Genomic DNA, 21,878 nt, shown 5'->3' with positions numbered 1-21,878 from the left:
TATTCTCAAACCATGCCCTCTGGTACTGGACTCTCCCAGCATCTGGAACATATTTCCTGCCTCTATCTTGTCCAATCCCTTAATAATCTTATATGTTGCAATCAGATCCCCTCTCAATCTCCTTAATTCCAGCGTGTACAAGCCCAGTCTCTCTAACCTCTCTGTGTAAGACAGTCCGGACATCCCAGGAATTAACCTTGTGAATCTACGCTGCACTTCCTCTACAGCCAGGATGTCCTTCCTTAACCCTGGAGACCAAAACTGTACACAATACTCCAGGTGTGGTCTCACCAAGGCCCTGTACAAATGCAAAAGCATTTCCTTGCTCTTGTACTCAATTCCCTTTGTAATAAATGCCAACATTCCATTAGCCTTCTTCACTGCCTGCTGCACTTGCTCATTCACCTTCAGTGACTGATGAACAAGGACTCCTAGATCTCTTTGTATTTCTGCCTTACCTAACTCTACACCATTCAGATAATAATCTGCCTTCCTGTCCTTACTCCCAAAGTGGATAACCTAACACTTATTCACATTAAACGTCATCTGCCAAGTATCTGCCCACTCACCAAGCCTATCCAAGTCATCCTGAATTCTCCTAACATCCTCATCACATGTCACACTACCACCCAGTTTAGTATCATCAGGAAACTTAGTGATGTTATTCTCAATGCCTTCATCTAAATCGTTGATGTAAATCGTAAACAGCTGTGGTCCCAATACCGAGCCCTGTGGCACCCCACTAGTCACCACCTGCCATTCCGAGAAACACCCATTCACCGTTACCCTTTGCTTTCTATCTGCCAACCAGTTTTCTATCCATGTCAATATCTTCCCCCCAATGCCATGAGCTCTGATTTTACCCACCAGTCTCCTATGTGGGACCTTATCAAATGCCTTCTGAAAATCAATGTACACTACATCCACTGGATCTCCGTTGTCTAACTTCCTGGTTACATCCTCGAAAAACTCCAATAGATTAGTCAAGCATGATTTGCCCTTGGTAAATCCATGCTGGCTCGGCCCAATCCTATCACTGCTATCTAGATATGCCACTATTTCATCTTTAATAATGGACTCTAGCATCTTCCCCACTACTGATGTTAGGCTGACAGGACGATAGTTCTCTGTTTTCTCCCTCCCTCCTTTCTTAAAAAGTGGGATAACATTAGCCATTCTCCAATCCTCAGGAACTGATCCTGAATCTAAGGGACATTGGAAAATGATTACCAATGCATCCACAATTTCCAGAGCCACCTCCTTTAGTACCCTAGGATGCAGACCATCTGGACCTGGGGATTTGTCAGCCTTCAGTCCCATCAGTCTACTCATCACCGTTTCCTTCCTAATGTCAATCTGTTTCATTTCCTCTGTTACCCTATGTCCTTGGCCCATCCATACATCTGGGAGATTGCTTGTGTCTTCCCTAGTGAAGACAGATCTAAAGTACTTATTAAATTCTTCTGCCATTTCTCTGTTTCCCATAACAATTTCACCCAATTCATTCTTCAAGGGCCCAACATTGTTCTTAATTATTTTCTTTCTCTTCACATACCTAAAAAAGCTTTTGCTATCCTCCTTTATATTCCTGGCTAGCTTGCGTTCGTACCTCATTTTTTCTCCCCGTATTGCCTTTTTATTTAAGTTCTGTTGTTCCTTAAAAATTTCCCAATCATCTGTCTTCCCACTCACCTTAGCTCTGTCATACTTCTTTTTTTTTAATGCTATGCAATCTCTGACTTCCTTTGTCAACCACTGTGGCCCCTTTCCCCCCTTTGAATCTTTCCTTCTCCGGGGGATGAACTGATTTTGCACCTTGTGCATTATTCCCAAGAATACCTGCCATTGCTGTTCCACTGTCTTTTCTGCTAGGATATCCATCCAGTTAACTTTGGCCAGCTCCTCCCTCGTGGCTCCATAGTCTCCTTTGTTCAACTGCAACACTGACACTTCCGATCTGCCGTTATCCTTCTCAAATTGCATATAAAAACTTATCATATTATGGTCACTACCTCCTAATGGTTCCTTTACTTCAAGATCGGTTATCAAATCCTGTTCATTACACAACACTAAATCCAGAATAGCCTTGTCCCTGGTCGGCTCTCGTACAAGCTGTTCCAAGAATGCATCCCGTAGGCACTCTACAAACTCCCTATCCTGGGTTCCAGCACCAACCTGATTCTCCCAGTTCACCTGCATGTTGAAATCCCCCATAACTACTGTGACATTACCTTTGCCACATACCAATGTTAACTCTCTATTCAATTTGCATCCAATATCCATGTTACTGTTTGGTGGCCTGTAGACAACACCCATTAGGGTATTTTTGCCCTTACTGTTCCTCAGTTCTATCCACACAGACTCTACTTCTCCTGATCCTATGTCCCCCCTTGCAAGGGATTGAATCTCATTCCTCACCAACAGGGCCACCCCACCCCCTCTGCCCACATTTCTGTCCCTACAATAGCACGTATACCCTTGTACATTCATTTCCCAGGTCTGATCTCCCTGCAGTCATGTCTCAGTTATCCCAACAACATCATAGTTATCCATTCACACCTGAGCTTCAAGCTCATCCACCTTATTTCTGACACTTCGTGCATTCGGATATAGAATTTTTAGCCCATTTCTCCTCTCTCTGTTTAAATTGCTGCCTATTGTGCTTAACCCAGCTCCCTGAACTCCCATCGGGCTATACGCCCCTTGAATTCTGTTGTCCTTCCTAAATTTACTTATTCTTTCTGCACATTTAACTCCATGTTCCGTCAGACCATCCCTCTGTACATGTGTCCTCCTTATCACTTGTTCCTCCTCACCTTTCTCTACTACACACTTAATATTCCGGAACCGTGTAGTCCCCACCTGTCCTTTATTCTTCATCTTGCTATCCTCTCTCGCATTCTGGATCCCTGCCCCCTGCAAATTTAGTTTAAACCCCACCTCCCCCCCCCCCCCCGAGAAGCACTAGCAAATTTTCCTGCAAGAATGTTAGTACCACTCCAGTTCAGGTGTAAACCGTCCCGTCGGAACAGACCCCATCTTCCCTGGAACAAAGCCCAATTATCTAAAAACCTGAAGCCCTCCCTCCTGCACCATCCTCTCAGCCATGTATTAATCTGTATAATCTTTCTGTTCCTTGCCTCACTCGCACGTGGCACAGGTAGCAATCCTGAGATTGTTACCCTGGAGGTCCTGCCCTTCAGCTTTGCACCTAACTCCCTGAACTCACTACGCAGGACCCCCTCACTCATCCTATCCACGTCGTTGGTCCCTACATGGATCACAACATCTGGGTTATTGCCCTCCCTCTCGAGAATAACCTGCACCCGATCTGAGATGTCCTGGACCCTGGCAGCAGGGAGGCAACATACCATTCGAGACTCCCGATCTTCCCCACAAAATCTCCTATCCGCCCCCCTGACTATAGAATCCCCTATCACTACTGCTCTCTTCTCTTCCCTCCTCCCCTTCCTAGTCGTGGGTCCAACCTCAGTGCCAGAGACAGGACCACTGCAGCTTGTTCCTGGTAGGTCGTCCCCACCAACAGTATCCAAAACAGTATACTTATTGTTGATGGGAACGGCCACAGGGGTGCTCTGTTCTCTCTGTCTGCTCCCCCTGCCTCTCTTGACTGTCACCCATTTGCCTACCTCCTGTCTTTTCGGTGTGACTACCTCCCGATAACTCTTATCTATCTCTGCCTCTGCCTCCCGAATGATCCGTAGTTCATCCAGCTCCTGCTCCAGTTCCCTAACTCGGTCTGATAGGAGCTGCAGCTGGATGCACCTTTTGCAGGTGTGGTCATCAGGGACAACTGTGTTGACCCTGACCTCCCACATACTGCATACGGAGCACACCACTGCTCTAACTGTCTCCCCCATTGCCTGATCCCAGATTAGTCAGAATAAATGACAAAAGTACCTACTGACCTTACCTTTTTTTACCTCAGCAAGCACGTACTCAGGCTCACTGATTTCCTCTCAGCGAAGTCCCCTTGCGCTGAAGCCCGCAGAGCCAAAGCCCAGCACTCTGCTCCCACGCACTCTGCTGCCCTCACCGACGCTGCCCGCTCCTGAAAGTGGGCCTCTTTTTAAAGCCCGTGCTCGCCGCTGACGTCACCCGCGCCTGCGCAGTTTTACCTTCCTCCTCAATATTTACACTCTGCAACATCCATGGGAGGCTCACCAGCTCTCCAAACTACTGACGTTATCATTCCCCAGTTACTTCTCACCTTCCCCCAGTCGCTGCCCCACTTCCCCTTTAAAGAAGCGATATTTCTATTCATTGCTGGTGTTCTCTCTAGTTGCCCATGTAACATCCTGCACTCTGTGGGTCATTCTGGCCCACATATTCCCTGGGCACTTCGCTTTTACCAACATGTGTACAGTCGGCCTTCCTTATCCGCAAATTCCGCATGCGCAAATTCAACCAACTGCGAATCGATAAGACCCGGAAGTGCTCTTCCAGCACTTGTTGTTTGAGCATGTACAGACTTTTTTTCTTGTCATTATTCCCTTAACAATGCAGTATAACAACTATTTTACATAGCATTTACATTGTATTAGGTATTATAAGTAATCTAGAGATGATTTAAAGGTTACGGGAGGATGTGCACAGGTTATTATGGATCGGGATCGAAAAAAACAGAAGTTCTCTTACTAAGTAAGTCAGAACAGGTACATCTGGTATTATTTAGCGTCAGTTAGTCAGATGTTTGTTTTAGTATATAGTATATATTTTACCTTTCTATGCATATAAAACACTTAAGAAACATCTGTATTTCAATAATTAAGCCACCGCGTTGCTTAGTAATAATTGTAGCTTTCATTGGGGCAGGGCCTTTCTCACTTTATCCTTTAAAATTGTTCCGATTATTGACTGACTGTAGCCTAAACGCTTTTTCAATGACCAATGGCGTTTCAACTCTTTCCGATCGCTTTATTATTTCCACTTTGTTTTCAATTGTGATTGTGATTATTTTCGTGAACAGAATAACTGTGGATTCAGAGATCCACTGGGTCTTAAAGTCCACTGCACTGAGACAGATTAAATTAGGTCCGGGGCTCTGCTGGGTCCTAAGGTCCACCGCACTAAGATAGGTTAAATAAGGGACTTGAGCATCCGAGTTTTTTGGTATCCACAAGGGGTCCTGGAACTAATCCTGTGCGGATAAGGAGGGCCGACTGCATTCCTTTGGGATGCATATGGTGAAATTTGACCATTTCCTCAAGCTTGCAACAGAATTCTTCATTCCTTCTGGTGACTTTAATTGAGTGCAGCTCTGACTTTGCTTCTCCCAGGGGTGAAGGGCTTATGGATGGTCATAATCAAGGTCAAGGGCTGGCACGGTTGGTCAGGGTTCTCCACCTGATGTTTGCTGACTGCAGTAGGTGCCATCCTGATTAATATATCTGGGTATAATATCTCCCTCAAATATCTCCACACTAATTCCCATACAAGGCAAAATATAAATGATGGATAAAAATTAAACAGTACATACTTAAAAACTACAGAGTATGTACAGTGCAATCTGCCGCTTATGTGCATCTTAACTCATAATACCTGCTGTATTCTTTTGAATTTAAGGACTGTTACATCAGGGTTACAGACTTATTCTTAAAAAACACAAACACAGTGGCATATGAGTCTGCTACTATACAGGTTTTCCCAAATGAGTATACACACACCCTACTGGTGTCCCAAATGGTCAGTAGCTACCCTTCACAAATGATAGCCCTGTCTCACTAAGTTACACAAAAATGTCTAGTCACTTGTATAAAGACACATGCACGCATTTACACCACACTATTTTTATATCTACCAGTTCAGCTCTCCGCTGTGTTCGTGATATTTCACGACTCTGTAGTCACCGACCTGAACAGATCCAAGCGTGAGTGCTAATCTTAAAAATACTCACCCGCTTAGAATGCTGAGGTCGCTGGCCACACGATAGGTTACAAACACATCCCAGATGAGCCCCCAAATATTGTGACTGTGAACAAAGACACTGAAGCTGGTGGATATAGAAGTCTTTATTCAGCAAAACAAGCAGACATCATACTGGAGACACTTGGAGCAGAGTCCTCCTGACCCAATATTACATCACATTTTATATGTTCAAGAATAAAAGTAACAACAGGACATTTTCTAGAATTACAATGCATTGATAATGTTCCTCTGAGTTTCAAACACCTAGATCACACCAACACACCCAAAGTGAGTGTTAGTCACCTCTGTCTCTAAAGCTCATTCAGACACCTCAGGTAAATGGACGTTTCCCAGTTTGCAAACAGTGCTAGTCTGCAGCTCCAAGAAGACCATTGTTCAAGACTGCATTCTAAACTCAATCTACAATCCACATTCAGGTATGAAGACTGGTTGCTGTTGAAATTAATGCTTGCTATATACCACAAATCCAGAATACGCCCTAACAAGGGGTATAAAGATTATGGTCTAGCTGCAGGTTGATGGCACTAGGCAGATTAATAGTTTGACATGGACTAGATGGACTGTAGCACCTGCTTCTATACTGTAGTGTTCTATAACTCTGTGACTTCATGACTCTGTGAGTGAAATCTACCAGAAACATAGCACAAGAATATTTGAATGATTCCATAAGCTCTTAACAGACCACTGTTGTTAACAAATGTGGAAATGATGTAAAATGTTTTGTCAAATACTTGTTTGTTATAAATGCCCGCTATCGTGCATCATATATGCATAACAATAAACGTAGACCTAAAACAAACTATTATTGTTTCAAAATTTACTCATGGGAATACACAAGTTGCACAACCTCTCATGCTCTCAGAACACAACTCAGGAAAGCTTGCCAATGACTTTCCTTTCCTAGGAGGCTGAAGACAGCTGGACTATGCACATCTATACTCAAGTAATTCTGCCTATGCACAATATATAGCATCCTAACGTACTGCATCACTACATTGCACAAAAACTGCACTGCAGTGGACAGGAAGGCTCTACAACAGGTAGTCGAAACTGCCTCACGCATCACTGGCACCAGCCAACCCGCCATCAAGGACTTGTATACGGAAAGGTACTGGAAAAAGGCCAGCAACATCATGAAGGATCCCCCCCCCCCCCCCACCCTGCTCATGGAGGGTTTTTCTCATTACTGCCAAAGAGAAGGCTATATAGCATCCACGCCAGGACCACCAGACTCAACAACATTTACTGTCCCCAAGCAGTAATGCTGATCAATACCATCACCCACTAAAACACATCTCCGCACCCCCCACCACCACTATATTGGCATTTCCTGTCAGAGTCACCTTGTGTACAGACACTCCTCTGCCTAGCATCACTTTATAGACATACAATCATTATATGTATATAAACTATCTTATATCCAGTGGATTCCAGTTAATTGGGACACATCAGAACCAATACATTTTGGCCCAATTAAGCAGCTGCCCCAATTAGCCGAGGTTTCATGGAAATAGTTAAAAGGTATAAAAAAGACAAACTGCTATTTAACTGAGTAAGAATTTATGAATTTCAAAGAATTATAGAACAAATTTGAAAACTATGAATACTACTACAGAACTATAAAATGTGCATTTGTTCCTAATAATTATCAATGATGGAATTCATGCAGTGCACATATTCTTTTGATTGACTGTAAATTAATAAAATCAGTGCAAACACCCAGTGCAGATAATGGATTTCATACAATGCTTTCGACAATTGCATCCTCCAAATCTTCATTTTCCTTGTAACATTCAGGATTATTGAAATTCTGTGCCTAACATACATAACGTTTGATGCCTTGAAATTCTTCATAGTCCCTAACTTGTTGAAGTTGTGAAATTGCTTCATTTTCACTCCTGGCCTTTTCTGACATCTCAAAGCCTAAAAACTTGAAGCTGCAGTGAGTAAAACAGTTCTGAATTGTCTTACTGCTCATTTCTCAGCAACTATCAGTGACAAAAATCACTGCTTTTCAACGCAAGCGCATGCAACCGATACTACTATGGAACTGTTCACTCACTCTAAGTGCGGTGTAGTGTCTAATGGCTATACAAGAGCATGCATCTGATGCTTGTTGGAAACTGTTCGGCAACAGTCTCCTGCTCCAATTAAGCAGCATAGTGTCACAAATAAATGAAGGGAATCCCAGCTAGTTTCTCAAATTGTTTTTGTTCTTTAAGTGTTGTCCCAAATAAGCAACTGCCCTGATTAACCAATGGCACAATTACCAGGAATCCTAAGTACTTATGATTATTGTCTATTTTTAAATTACTGCTTTCTTTATCTTATTATTTTTTTGTGCTGATCAGAGACAGATTAACAATTATTTTGTTCTCCTTTGTAGTTGGGTACTGGAAATGACATACTTCATTCTTAGATCATAACTTTGATTATGTTGAAATATGATAGAGCTATTAAGAGATTCTTGGATGGGAACATGAATGCATAGATAATGGAGGGATATGGACATTTTGTAGTTTAGTTAGGAATTTAATTGCTCCTTTAATTAACTTGGCACCACATCATGGGCTGAAGGCCCTGTTCGGGTGCTGTACTGTTCTATGTTCTCATGGATAACAATCCAAGCAGAATGACATTAACGTTTTATTGAGATTCATCAGGCAAATCCTAGTTATAGCAATTGTGTAATATAGGGTTCAATTTATTTCTTTTCTTCTTCTTCTTAGAATATGGTACTAACTAGGTTCTGTGTATGATAATGTTAACAGAGAACTGCACACAATCAAAGATAGCCTTGGACTTCGTATCATGAAGTAGTTAGGATGTAGGAGGTGGATGTGTATGACTAAAAAGCATGCTCTCGGATATGTAAAATGAGGTTTGTATTTAATTTCTCGTGACATAATGTACAGTGATTTGTATATCTAAGTCCATAAAACAATGAAAATAGAATAGTAGCAGTGCTTATATTCTAAGCAACAATATAAGTTCTACACATTTATGGATTTTTATCTGAAAATGAATCCGGACCTGTTGCTGGCATTTTGTGTGAGAACAGTACATTTCTTTCATGATTTTATACAGAAATACTGCTATTCTAACTCTTTCTTTTTCAAAATCTGGCCATTTATGATTGAATATCCCATTGAACTCTTTCTTTTTATTGTTATGTTTAGCCTTCAAATCTAGCAGGCTATGGTCACTGTTATGTTTTATAACTCCAAAACATAAAAATAATTGAAAGAAAAACATGGAGCAAAGGTAACTCACATATGTTCTTAGTTTTACTTTTAGCGAGGCGGGCACATATGACATGGTGGTGTAATGTCGTATGTAATTCACATTCTTTTACATAAGCCCATATTGAATTATTTAAACAACAAAAGAATGCTCTATCAAACAATATACTGTACTTACAAAATTACTTAAATATTACTGAAATGTTAAATACACAACCATCCTCCCTGCTTAGCTATAATCTCCAACTCAATATAGAATGCATCTCAACTATACACACAGTATATCATGTAATACAGCTACCATATAGACATCCACAGCATAGTAAATTTTAAATTGTCCCATTCAGGCCTAAAGATCTAAACACTGTGGAAGATTTCTTATCTTGTGGGACAACATCTTTCCTGACAAGGAATTTCACTCTGCTTGGCAGATGAGACTTGTTGCTGAGAAATAATCTTAGATTTTGAGGCTTCTTCCATAGTGGCTATAGTGACTGCAGGAAGTGGTTCAGACTGCTCTGGCCATCCTTCTTCTCAAACAGCTGACTCTTCAATTGATTGATGTGCCATCTCCAGATGACTTCAGACACAATCTTCATTGTGTAGGGGAGAAGTCCAGTTCTGTCCTTAATCATTCCAAATACCATTTTTGATCACTTCTGTAGTACCTTGCCAGGACTACTTGTCCAGGAGTGAATCATCAAAACACCTTGTTTGAGGAGTTCTCTATTTGTGTAGGCTGAATGGCCAGCATACTCCTTCTGAGGGTTTGACCAGATCCAGTTGTGTACACAAGGGATGATCCAGGAACAGCTTAGCTGGTAAGTTGATGGTTGTGGAGTGTGCTGCGTTGCACTATGCAAAGATGAAATTGACAAACTTCTGATTCAGTGTCAGTGTTGCGTATTCCTCTGAGATTGCTCACAGTGTGTTCTTTAGATTCAGACAAACCTGTCTGGCAAACCATTTCTAGCTGAGTGGTATGGTGCAGATGCAGTACATCTTATTCCGTTCAATTTGTGGATGTGGCTTTTTGGTTGTTGTATTTTGCAGTTATGAATGCCATTCCTATAGGAGTGATCTTTTCTCCAGTATAAGTTCTGAGTTGGATGCCTGCAGGCTTCAGTTCTGTATCCTCGAAATGACATTCAAACTCATTTTAAGACCATGAGACCATAAGACATAGGAGCAAGAATTAGTCCATTTGGCCCATCAAGTCTGCTCTGCCATTGGATCATGACAGATCCAATTTTCTTCTCAGACCCAATCACTTACCTTCTCCCTGTATCCCTTCATACCCTGGCCAATCAAGAATCTATCGAGCTCTGCATTAAATATAGATAAAGACCTGCCATCCATAGCTGCCTGTGGCAAAGAATTCCACAGGTTCACTAATCATTGACTATAGAAATTGCACCTCATCTCTGTTCTAAAATGACACCCCTCTATTCTGAGGATGTGTTCTCTGGTCTTGGACTCACCGACCACAGGAAACATCCACTCTATCAAGGCCTTTAACCATTCAATAGGTTTTGATGAGATCACCCCTCATTCTTCTGAATTCCAGTGAATAGAGGCCCAGAGCCATCAAACACTCTTCATATAAAAAGCCATTCAATCCTGGAATCATTTTTGTGATCATCCCTTGAACCCTGTCCAGTTTCAGCACATCATTTCTAAGATAAGGGGCCCAAAACTGCTTACAATACTCCAAGTGAGGTCTCACCAGTGCTTTATAAAATCTTAACATTACATCCTTGCTTTTCATATTCTAGTTCTCTTGGCATTAATGCTAACATCGCATTTACCTTCCTCACTACTGACACATCCTACAAATTAACCTTTAGGAAATTCGGCACAAGGACTCCCAAGTCCTTTTGTCCTTCATTTTTTGTATTTTCTTTCCATTTAGAAAACAGTCAATTCTTTTATTTCTTCTACCAAAGTTCACGATGATTCACTTTCTGACACTGTACTCCAACTGCCATTTCTTTTCCCTTTCCCCTGATCTGTCTGAGTTCTTCTGTAACCTCTCTACTACTTCAAACCTACCTGCCCCTCCACCTATCTTTGTATCGTCTGCAAACTTTGCAACAAAGCCATCAATTCCATCATCCAAGACATTGACATATAACATAAAAAGAATCTGTCCCAACACAAACCCCTGTGGAACACCATTTGTCATTGACAGTCAACCACAAAAGTCTCCTTTATTCCCACTCTTTGCCTCCTGCCAATCAGCAACTGTTTTATCCATGCTAGAGACTTTCCTGTAATGCCATGGGCTCGTGCCTTGTTAAGCAATCTCACGTGTGAACCTTGTCAAAGGCCTTCTGAAAATCCAAGTACATAACATCAACTGATTATTCTTTGTCTATCCTGCTTGTTATCTCCTCAAAGAATTACAACAGAATTGTCAGGCAGTATTTTCCCTTGAGGAAACCATGCTGACAATGGCCTATTTTATCATGTGCCTCCAGGTACCTTGTGACCTTATCCTTAGTAATCAATTCCAACATCTTCCTAACCACTGATGTCAGACCAACTGGACAATAGTTTTCTTTCTTCTGTCTCTCTACATTCTTGAAGAGCAGAGTGACATTTTCAATTTTCCAGTATTTCAGAACCATTCCAGAATCTAATGTTTCATGAAAAATCATTTCTGATACCTCCACAATCTCTTCAGCCACCGAATTCAGAACCCTGTAGTGTATACCATCTGGTTTAGGTCATTTACCTATCTTCAGACCTTTCAGTTTCCCAAGGTCCTTCTCTGTAGTTATGGTAACTTCACACTCTTCATGATCCCTGACACCTCGAACTTCCACAATATTGCTCATGTCTTCCACCATGAAGACTGATGCAAAATACTTATTCAATTTGTTTGCCATTTAGTTATTCCCCCATGGCTCCCTCTCCAACATTGTTTTCCAGCTGTCCAATATCCAGTCTCATCTTTCTTTTACTCTTTATGTATCTGAAGAAACTTCTGATATCTTTAATTTATTGATTAGCTTACTTTTGTATTCAATCTTTATCTTCCTAATGATTTTTTTAGTTGCCTTCTGTTTGCTGTTAAAAGCTTTGCAATGTTCTAACTTCCCACTATTTTTTGCTCTATTATATGCCCTCACTTTGCCTTTTATGTTGACCTACACTTTGCTTTCCTTTAAAATACTTATTCATCTTTGGGATGTATATATCCTGTGCCTTCCGAATTGCTCCAGAAATTCCAGTCATTGCTGCTCTGCTGTCATCCCTGCCAGTGTTCTTTTCCAAATAATTCTGGTCAACTTCTCTCTCATGCCTCTCTAATTCCCTTTACTCCAGTGTACTACTGATACATTTGACTTTAACTTCTCCTTCTCAAATTTCAGGGTGAATTAGATCAAATTATGATCACTTTCTCCTGAGGGTTCTTTTACTTTAAGCTCTCTAAACAATTTCAGTTCATTGCACAACACCCAGCCCAGATTAGCTGATCCCCTAGTGGGCTCAACCACGAGCTGCTCTAAAAAGCCAACTCATAAGCACTCTAGAAATTCCTCCTCCTCCAGAAACAAACTGATTTCTCCAATCTACCGGTATATTGAAATCCCCCATAACTACTGTAACATTGCCCGTTTTGGCATGCATTTTCTATCTCCCATTGTAATTTGTAGGCCATATCCTTCCTACTGTTTGGGGGCCTGTATACAGCTCCCATCAGGGTCTTTTACCCTTGCAGTCCCTTAGCTCTACCCACATTGATTCAACAATTTGTGACCCTATTTCACCAGTTTCTAATGATTTGATTTCATTTTTACCAACAGAGGAACACTACCTCCTCTGCCTTCCTGCTTGTCCTTTCGATACAATGTGTATCCTTGGACACTTTGCTCCTAGCTATAATCTTCTTTCCACCATGAATTAGTGATGCTTACAACATCATACCTGATGACCTTCAATTGTGCTGCAAGTTCATTTACATTATTCATTCAGATAAAACATCTTCAGTCTTGTATTCGCCCTTTTTGATTTTCTCTGCCTTTTACATTGCAACTCATCCTGTTGACTGCAATTTTGCCCTATCAACAGTCTCTCCTCACTACACATTGCCTCTGTTCATAAACCAGCCACCTCATCCTCACCACTATTATCAGATTTCTCTATGATACCTCCTGCATTGAAATATATGCAGCTCAGGATACTATTTGTACCATGCTCAACCTTTTTGTTGCTAACTTTGCCTGAGGTGTTACCAACATCTGCCTCCACAACCTCTCCATGAACTGTACTGGCACTCTGGTTCCCATCCCCTGGAACTCTAGCTTAAACTGCAACATGCAGCATTAACAAACCTTAACACTAGGATATTATTAACCCTCCAGTTCAGGTGTAAGCTGTTCCTTCTGTACAGGTCCCAACTTCCCTGGAAGAGAGCCCAATGATCCAAAGTTTTATGCCCTTCCTCCTAAATCAACTCCTTAGCCATGCAATAAATTGTATAATCTTCCTAGTTCTGGCCTCACTAGCATGTGGCACGAGTAGCAATCCTGAGATCACATTCTGCCCTTTAACTTAGCACCCAACTCCCTGAGCTCCCTATGAAGAACCCTATCACTCATCCTATCCATGTCATTGGTACCTAAATGGGCCACAACTTTTGGCTGTTCACCCTCCCACTTAAGAAAGCTGAGGACTCGATTGAGATATCCCAGACAATGGCACCCAGGAGGCAACATACCATCTGGAATCTCATTCTCGCCTGCAGATCCTCCTGTCCATTCCTCTAACTAAGGAATCCCCTATTACAACAGCGTGCCTCTTCTTCCCTCTTCCCTTCTGAGTCAACAGAAGCAGACTCAATGCCTGTGACTTTCCTCTATCAAGTTATTCCCCCTTGACAGTATCCAAAGCAATATGCCTGTGGTTGAGGGGGATGGCCACAAGAGCACACTGCACAGGCTCCTTAACCCCTTTTCCTTCCCTGGCTGTCACCAAGTTTCCTGCGTCCTGCACTTTGGGTGTAACTGCCTTCTGATATGTCCTATCTATCTCTCATTCAGCCCCTCGAATGATCCGGACTTCATCTAGTTCCAACTCCAACTCCTTAATGCAGGTTGTTAGCAGTTGCAGCCCAATGGACTTCTTGCAATTGTCGTCAGGGACACTGGAATTTTGCCTGCATTCCCACATCCTGCAAGAGAAGCATTCAACTACCCTGCCTGGCTTCTTTGGTATCCTATCTGGGCAAATATAAAGAAGTGAATATCTGAAACAACTGAGCCAGTGTCCATTTGCATTTTAATTAATTTGCTGTTCTCTTCTAGTGTAAGCCATATTGCTTCACATTTTAAATCTCAAGGCTAACCAGTCCTGTGTCACTCTCATCATGATCAGATTTTTCATGAACAGCATGCAGATTTGTGCTCTTTTTGAAGCTGCAACTTCACTTTTTATCTTTATCTATTCCTTGTGCAGTCCATTTATTTTGTCAAGTCAAGTCACTTTTATTGTCATTTTGACCATAACTGCTGGTACAGTACATAGTAAAAATGAGACAATGTTTTATCAGGACCATGGTGTTACATGACACAGTACAAAAACTAGACTGAACTACGTGAAAAACAACACAGAAAAAAACTACACTAGACTACAGACCTACCTAGGCCTGCATAAATTGCACAAAACAGTGCAGGCATTACAATAAAAACAAGACAATAGGGAAATCTTGTTTGCCCAATGTGCTGTTTGTATGTTCAAAGTTCAAAGTACATTTATTATCAAAGTATGTATACATTATACAACCTTAAGATTCATTGCCTTACAGGCAGCCATGAAACAAAGCACCTCAGGAGATCCCATAAATAACGTGTGGAGAGTGAAAAAACTAACCACAAAAGCAATAAAAGTCAGCAAGTAGCACTCAGAAAACAAGTGAGTCCATAGGTGTGAACCGTGGAGCAGCAAGAGCGAGCCAAAGCATCAGCCTCAGGTCAGCACAGAACCGAGGAAATGTCATGGAGCAGCAAGCAGGTCTAGCCTCGCCCTTGCATCTTGTCCCAACATCCTGCCTTTTCAATCCAACTAACCTGGCAATTAAATTGCACTAGGACTAAGGCACTGTCACATTGATATGCTCCGGGTCTTAATCCCACCAATGACTTTTCAGCCTGTGTCCAACTTTCTAATCAGCTTGGCACTTTGATCCAAAGAACCTCACTCGGGGTTCAGGTGGATGGGCCTTGAATCTGCCTTTCACCCACTCCACTTGCCCCAACTTTGCCTCAAACGTGCCTCGACCAAGCCTTAACTCGCTTTGACCCTCAACCCAGCCTCCCATTCATTTGTGGTGATTGTTTACAATAAATCTTATAGGAAGAAGTGTTATTTATAAAGTATTTAGTTGTAGTCTTCATTTTGTTTGCCATCAGTAAATACTTGGTGGGCTCCACCATGCCATGTTAAACTGGAAGTGTCCTACTTTGTTGCATTTTCTGCAAGTTTCTCCTTTAAACCTGCACTGGTCTGGTGTGTTTGAGCCCCTGCCACAACAGTACCACAATTTGTTCAGCCAGGCCAGTTTCTGTTTAGACGTTGCAATTTTGTTCACACTCACTTTCATTCCTGCCTGCAACGCAATTGCATCTGTGGTTGCTGTTTCAATTGATACTGCATTTTCAACTGCTCTTTTAAATGTGATCTGGGCTTCAGTTAGGAGCTTTTTTTTAATGCTTTTTTGTATGGTTCTACAAACTAAGCAATCTGTCAGGGCATTATTAAGCACAACTCTGAACTGACAATGCTCAGATAATCTCTTCAATTCAGCCACTTATGCGGAAACAGACCACCATTCCTTTGTTTCATGGCTTACTATCTTTCCTTTTGGTTAGTCCTGACGAAGGGTCTCGGCCCGAAACGTCGACATCGCTTCTCCCTATAGATGCTGCCTAGCCTGCTGTGTTCTACCAGCATTTTGTGTGTGTTGCTTGAATTTCCAGCATCTGCAGATTTCCTCATGTTTACCATTCCTTTTGATTCCATTTATGAAACCTAAAGTGTTCTGTAATCAACAGTGATTCTGGTTTTAATTATTCCTTCTCTGTATACTCCAGCCGGTTATCCATTGTGCAATCAAACATGTCAATCTTTCCAATGTAGCCAACTGGTTCTGCTCATTTTTAAAACATTTATGACTATTATCATGCAGTACTCACTGTTTATAAACCCTTGAATTTGTCCGTTTTCTGCCTTTTCTTTAACTCGAATGTGTCACTGTGATTCAACAGGTAGGTAGTTACCTCAGCTTCATTTTCTAGCTACCTAATTGCTACAGTTATGTTTTGTAACTCCAAAACGTAAAACTATTTGAAAGAAAAACATAGAGCTGGGGTATCTTATGTACGTTCTTAGTTTTACTTTTAGAGAGGTGTGCACATATGACATGGTAGTGTAATGACATATGACATTTTTGCATATAACCCATAATTAATTATTTAAACAACAAAGATCATTTAATAAAACAACACATTTGTCAAAAATTACTGAACTAATAAATATGCAACAGTCACTGCTGTCAAGTTGTTCAGAAAGTCATCATATCTCTTTCTTATTATAACAATGTACTATTCAAAAATGACTAGTCTGTCATTCCAAGCTTTAATAGCACTTTTCCTGTAACAATTCATATTGTACTTAACACCATGCTTTCACTTCTATGCACTTCCCAGTCTATCATGGAAATTTAAGTCACCCATAACAATTGCTTTTCCTCCATGTATAGCTCTCCCCCTTTGTGCTTCACTCTGACTATAAAATTCATAGTTTAATCTCTCCTCCTGACTTGTAATCTTGCAAAGATATTTGACCATTTTTATTTGAGACAGTATCTCTTTTCATAAGATGTACTCTTGTCAGCAGATGTTTAAAGCAAATAGATACATGTCAATCATAATCTATTGAACAGTCTCTCATGTTTCCTAGTTATGTAGATTTATTTCCTAGTTTCCCTAGTTCCAATCTTCACAAAGTAATTTGTATCATGTTATGCATATAAAAAGCTATTTTGTGATTCAAACAAGTTTGTCTGAAAGGAGATTAGGAGCTTGGACCAGACAGTTCATGGCACTGACGTTGGGACATCAGAGAATGGGCAATGGTCTTAGGTGGAGGTTTTGGAACATGACAGTGTGCATGTTTGTATTTGCAATCAGACAGTGTCTAGTTGTGTGGAGAATGGTGATTGGTGATCAGATCAGAAGCAAGGATATTCATGGTGAGAGGATTCAGATGAGCAATCTCATGTGTCAGAGAGGTGGAGAAAAATTATTTGAAACCCAATGATGTTTATTATCAAGGTGGAGGTGATGGAATTTTAAAGCTAAAAGCATGTAGATGACCACTGTTGAAGAGCTAAGGGAGCTGATTTTGCTTCCATGTGAGGAGCCTTGACCAACTGCAGGGCTGAGATGTAAGAAGTATATTTTTATATGGAATGTAAACAAATGCTTTGTCCAATGTTTGACATCGCTGTGTATGTCAAGCAGCTTTGATCTGTATGTACAGCAGAGAAATCATGTGATGGACTGAGTTAAGCTTGAAGTTCCTTCACAGTGCACAGGAAAAATTGCAGAAAGATTCCTTGCCTTCTATGATTTGTATAGTGACACACATACAGTGCTGAAGGAACTATAGAAATGAATAAATGTTTTGGGGCAAGACTGGAAAGGAAGGAGGAAGATGCCAGAATAAGAAAGTGGGGAGAGAAGGAAAGCAACTGCCTGACCTGTTGAGCTCCTCCAGTATTTTGTGTATGTTGCTTTGTATCAACCATCTGCAGCAGCTCTAGTGTTTGCGATTAGTATAGTAATTCATTCTATAAAAGCGAAACTGTTTAAATTTCATTTGAAATTGTTTAAACTCAGTCTTTTTTTTACTGGGATTGATGCTACATGATTACATGTACTCAACTATACATGCAGGCTGTATCATCAAGCAAGTTTTCATTTTGAACTTTTTTATGCTTAATGTATACCTAAAAAATTAGTTGCATTTTCAATATAAATGAAAATAAAAATTGGACTCTTAATGTGTTGATAATGTCAAAAGAGCCACTACCTTATAGGTTTTGGTTAAATAATATTTGGCTTTCTATCTTTTCTCCTTTTATTAGGATATATAACAGCTCGCAAGGCATCCAAATCCAGACCATGGAGAGTCGATCCAGTCTCATTGTCACCAATGCAACTGAGGACCACTATGGCAACTATACATGCGTGGCAGGCAACAAACTGGGAGTTACCAATGCAAGCATATTTCTATACAGTAAGACCTCTCCTCAGTAGTCAATATCCAGTCAATGTTTGTGTACACTTCCTTAAATGATGTTTTCAGACAACATGACTGCCTGTGTGTTTTCTTTTCTTGCCTTGATCATTTCTAAATAGAGTACTCAGTATGATGAGAGAAATAAATATTTGCTTTTGTTGCAGCAGGCCCACCTTTATGTTGGGCAATCATAAAGCAATCAGAACTGCCATCAGGGGAAGAAAGACAAGTATCTAATCTGTTCTGTGACTCCTGTTTCAGAGAGGCAGGAGCAGTCAGTGAATTAAAGTTATTTGATGCGTGGTTGGGGATGGTGGATAAAGGGAAAAGAAGAAAACAAAACACTAAGTTTGTGGAAGAAATTCTAACTGAATGCTTTTACCAAAATATGCCTCTTTATTTGTAAAGTGCCGTTAAAAGAGTGCAATCCCATGTTGTTATTGGCACAAGATGTGCCATTTCCATTTACTTTCAGGATTTATATCACATCAACATGACATAAATTTTTCCTGTACATTTATTGTTTAGGTAAACAGACCAAGGCAACAGATTTCAGTCTTACAGTGTGCAATGTCATTTTATTGATAACTTTACTAGGTTTCAGAGCATGCCCCATCACACAGTCCAGGACCTGAGCGTATCCAGGTCAACACCACTCAAGAGGGCACTGCTTCTTGTACTGGAAGATCAGAAGGTCTGAGAGATGAGAGGATGTCTTTTATTTCAATGATCATGTTCCAGCAGTATATACTATTTCAACTAGTTCGTATGACTGAGAACAACCCATTCAGCCCCTCGAGTCTGCTCCAAAGAGCAGAGTAAACTTGATGGGCCAGATAATCTAATTCTGCTCCTGTCTTATCGATTTGCATCTACTTGTCTCCAGATACTATTGTCATCTGTACATTTCAGAAGCTGATAAAGATCAAAGTTCAAAGTTCAGCAGTTCAAACCGATGAATCTCAAGGTTGTATATAGTATACTATACACACTTTGATAATACATTTACATTTAACTTTGAACTTTGAAATGAATAGACTCAGAAAACTCAGAATTCACAGAGAACTTTCCAACTGACCCTGAGGACATTCAGTGCAAAATGTTCTAAACTGGGATTCTCAATTAGGCAGACTATTGCATAATTGACTTAGAATCAAATAAATGTCTGTATGCAAACATTTTGACAAACAGCTGGTGCAATGTGATTAAACTGAAAGGAGTGTTCTGTAGCAATATGGCCAACCTTGTAGTCAGATTGAACGTTAGAATACAATGATACTTGATGTATGCATATTCAGTATCTACACACAGCTTCATTAAGCCATAAAATTAGCCAGAAAGCTGTGGGCTACACTGTATTTTCCACCTACCCCTATTTCCCCCTTTTGCACCTCAATGTCTACTACTACAGTACTTCCATTTATCTTCAGTATCCAAATAAAGTTGAAAACAGATTGGGTGAATGCTAAAATGCAGGAAATGTATGTGGCTCATGCTTGCATGTGCCAAGCGCTTTGCACCTGAAGGCCAGATCCTTTTCTGCAATACCAGTTACTGCTTCATCCTGGCTGTACTTTGCACCCAGTCTTTGAGTTGATTGAGAGTTAGGGTGGCTTATTTTGGGAGAGAATGAAGTAAAGGTTGAATAGTTTCACGTATGGTCCGTGAAAAGAAGCTTGCTTGGAAATTAATTACCAAATGGGGTAAGAAACATTGAAATAGGTGTGGAACAGCCATGCAGCTTGGTACCAATCTGTGCCATATATGAGAGATGGTTGCTGAGTGAGATATTTCCACTCTCACAGGATCAATCTGCTTCCATCATGTAGGAAACTGCATACCAGTTGGAGCAATGGAGGTTTGTGATTTGCTGAGGTCAGACTGCACTGGGCAGACAGTTATATATCACAGGGATCTGATTGCCTACAAGCAAGACAGTGTGGTTGACACTTGTTTAGACAGCATGGGCCATGAGAAGGCTGTTGATCTACAAATAATTTCTTGTTGAATATCTTCTGGATAGACAGCCATGCAATGCACCATATTCTTTCAGTTCTGAGCTGCAGTCCTGCTCTTCAAAGTCATAACAGTTTCAAAGTAGAAATATTAATTTTGCTTGGTTCGCATCACTGCATTGTTTACAGAAGTATAAAGGTGGACAAGTAAACGCTGACAAGTATGAATTCTAATTCATCTAGCTAATTCACTCCATTGCCATGTCCCCTTACAATAGAGGAGGAGAAATATGTCCAACTTTGTATTTCAAAATCAGTCAGCTATGATAAGTTGCATCCAAAATTCCATCCCATTGACTTCAGTACTGAGAAATATCTGGGAATACACACCACCAGCTTCAAAGAGGTGCATCTTCCGTATTTCTGTACAAGTTAAATTCCTGTTTGTTTGTCTTTGAAAAGATCTGATTTATTTGAGTCTTTCTCTCTGTTTTAGCAGCTACTTACAATTAGTAATACTCCTACAGCTTGACTGTCCAATGGGCTGGATTGTGCTAGCAATTGGCCAGTAGTACTGTATGGGACTGCAATGGTAGTGTCATCATGTTCTAGACTACCACACATACACACTGCAGTGCATCAGCTTGGAGCCATTTGCCTCTATTCCATTCCTGAAACTTGCACCAAATTCATGGACAGTTTGAAAGGTGCTGAGTTTAAAGAATTAGATACCCTTGATTCTAGATGGAAGAATAATGGAGAGGCCACCAGTATAATAAGGTAGAGGGAAGTAGTGAAGTGGTAAGTGGATCCCGGTTGGGGGAGGATTATTGACAGTCGGGGAAATGGAAGAGTGGGAATGACCATTTATACGAGCTTCAATGAAGTGGTAAAAGAAGATAAATAACCTAATTTTTTACTATTTTAATTAGTATTACTTTTTAAACAATTTTAAATTAGTCTAAATATTCATTTTAAAACACAGTTACTATTATTTGATATGTGCGTGTTCTTTTCAACTCTTTTTGAATGCTTTGAAAGAGCAAAGCAGTGGAAAAAGGCCTTTGAAACCAGGAGCTGAAAGAAAGTCTTTGGGATAGTCCATAGCAAGATGTTGGTCTAGTGGAAGTTTGAGACAACTTGGAAATTATAATCACCTGTTACAGTGAGGATATTAGGATGTTACATAGCCATGTATTGCAAGTGCTGCTGCAGATGGAGTTTCCTTTTGATAAACTGTCAGTGTTCCAGCACAATTTGTAGAGGACTGTTGTACCCATTCCACAAAAAGCCACAGAATTTTAAAACAAAATTTACAATGAGTACAATCCACTTTCTGAGCTCTTGTGCAGTAGATTTAAAAATATTGCAATGGAATCATGTCCCAGCTGTAAAATGGTTCATGTTCCCCAGAGAATTAATT

At 40.7% G+C, this 21,878-nt stretch overlaps 1 protein-coding gene across 3 annotated transcripts in view; it reads left to right on the top strand.

The window, feature by feature from the left end:
* Window positions 1-21,878, top strand: part of LOC140727819 (limbic system-associated membrane protein-like) — an 891,146-nt gene that overhangs the window by 731,647 nt on the left and 137,621 nt on the right. For all 3 annotated transcript variants that reach the window (XM_073045606.1, XM_073045605.1, XM_073045607.1), the window contains exon 6: window positions 18,346-18,497. In XM_073045606.1, coding sequence (XP_072901707.1) covers window positions 18,346-18,497 — 152 coding nt within the window. The remainder of the gene's footprint in view (window positions 1-18,345; window positions 18,498-21,878) is intronic.

Source organism: Hemitrygon akajei, chromosome 5 (assembly GCF_048418815.1).
Source record: "Hemitrygon akajei chromosome 5, sHemAka1.3, whole genome shotgun sequence".
NCBI classification, from domain to species: Eukaryota; Metazoa; Chordata; class Chondrichthyes; order Myliobatiformes; family Dasyatidae; genus Hemitrygon; species Hemitrygon akajei.
Note: the sequence above shows the minus strand (reverse complement) of the source record. Positions and strands in the feature narration are given on the sequence as shown.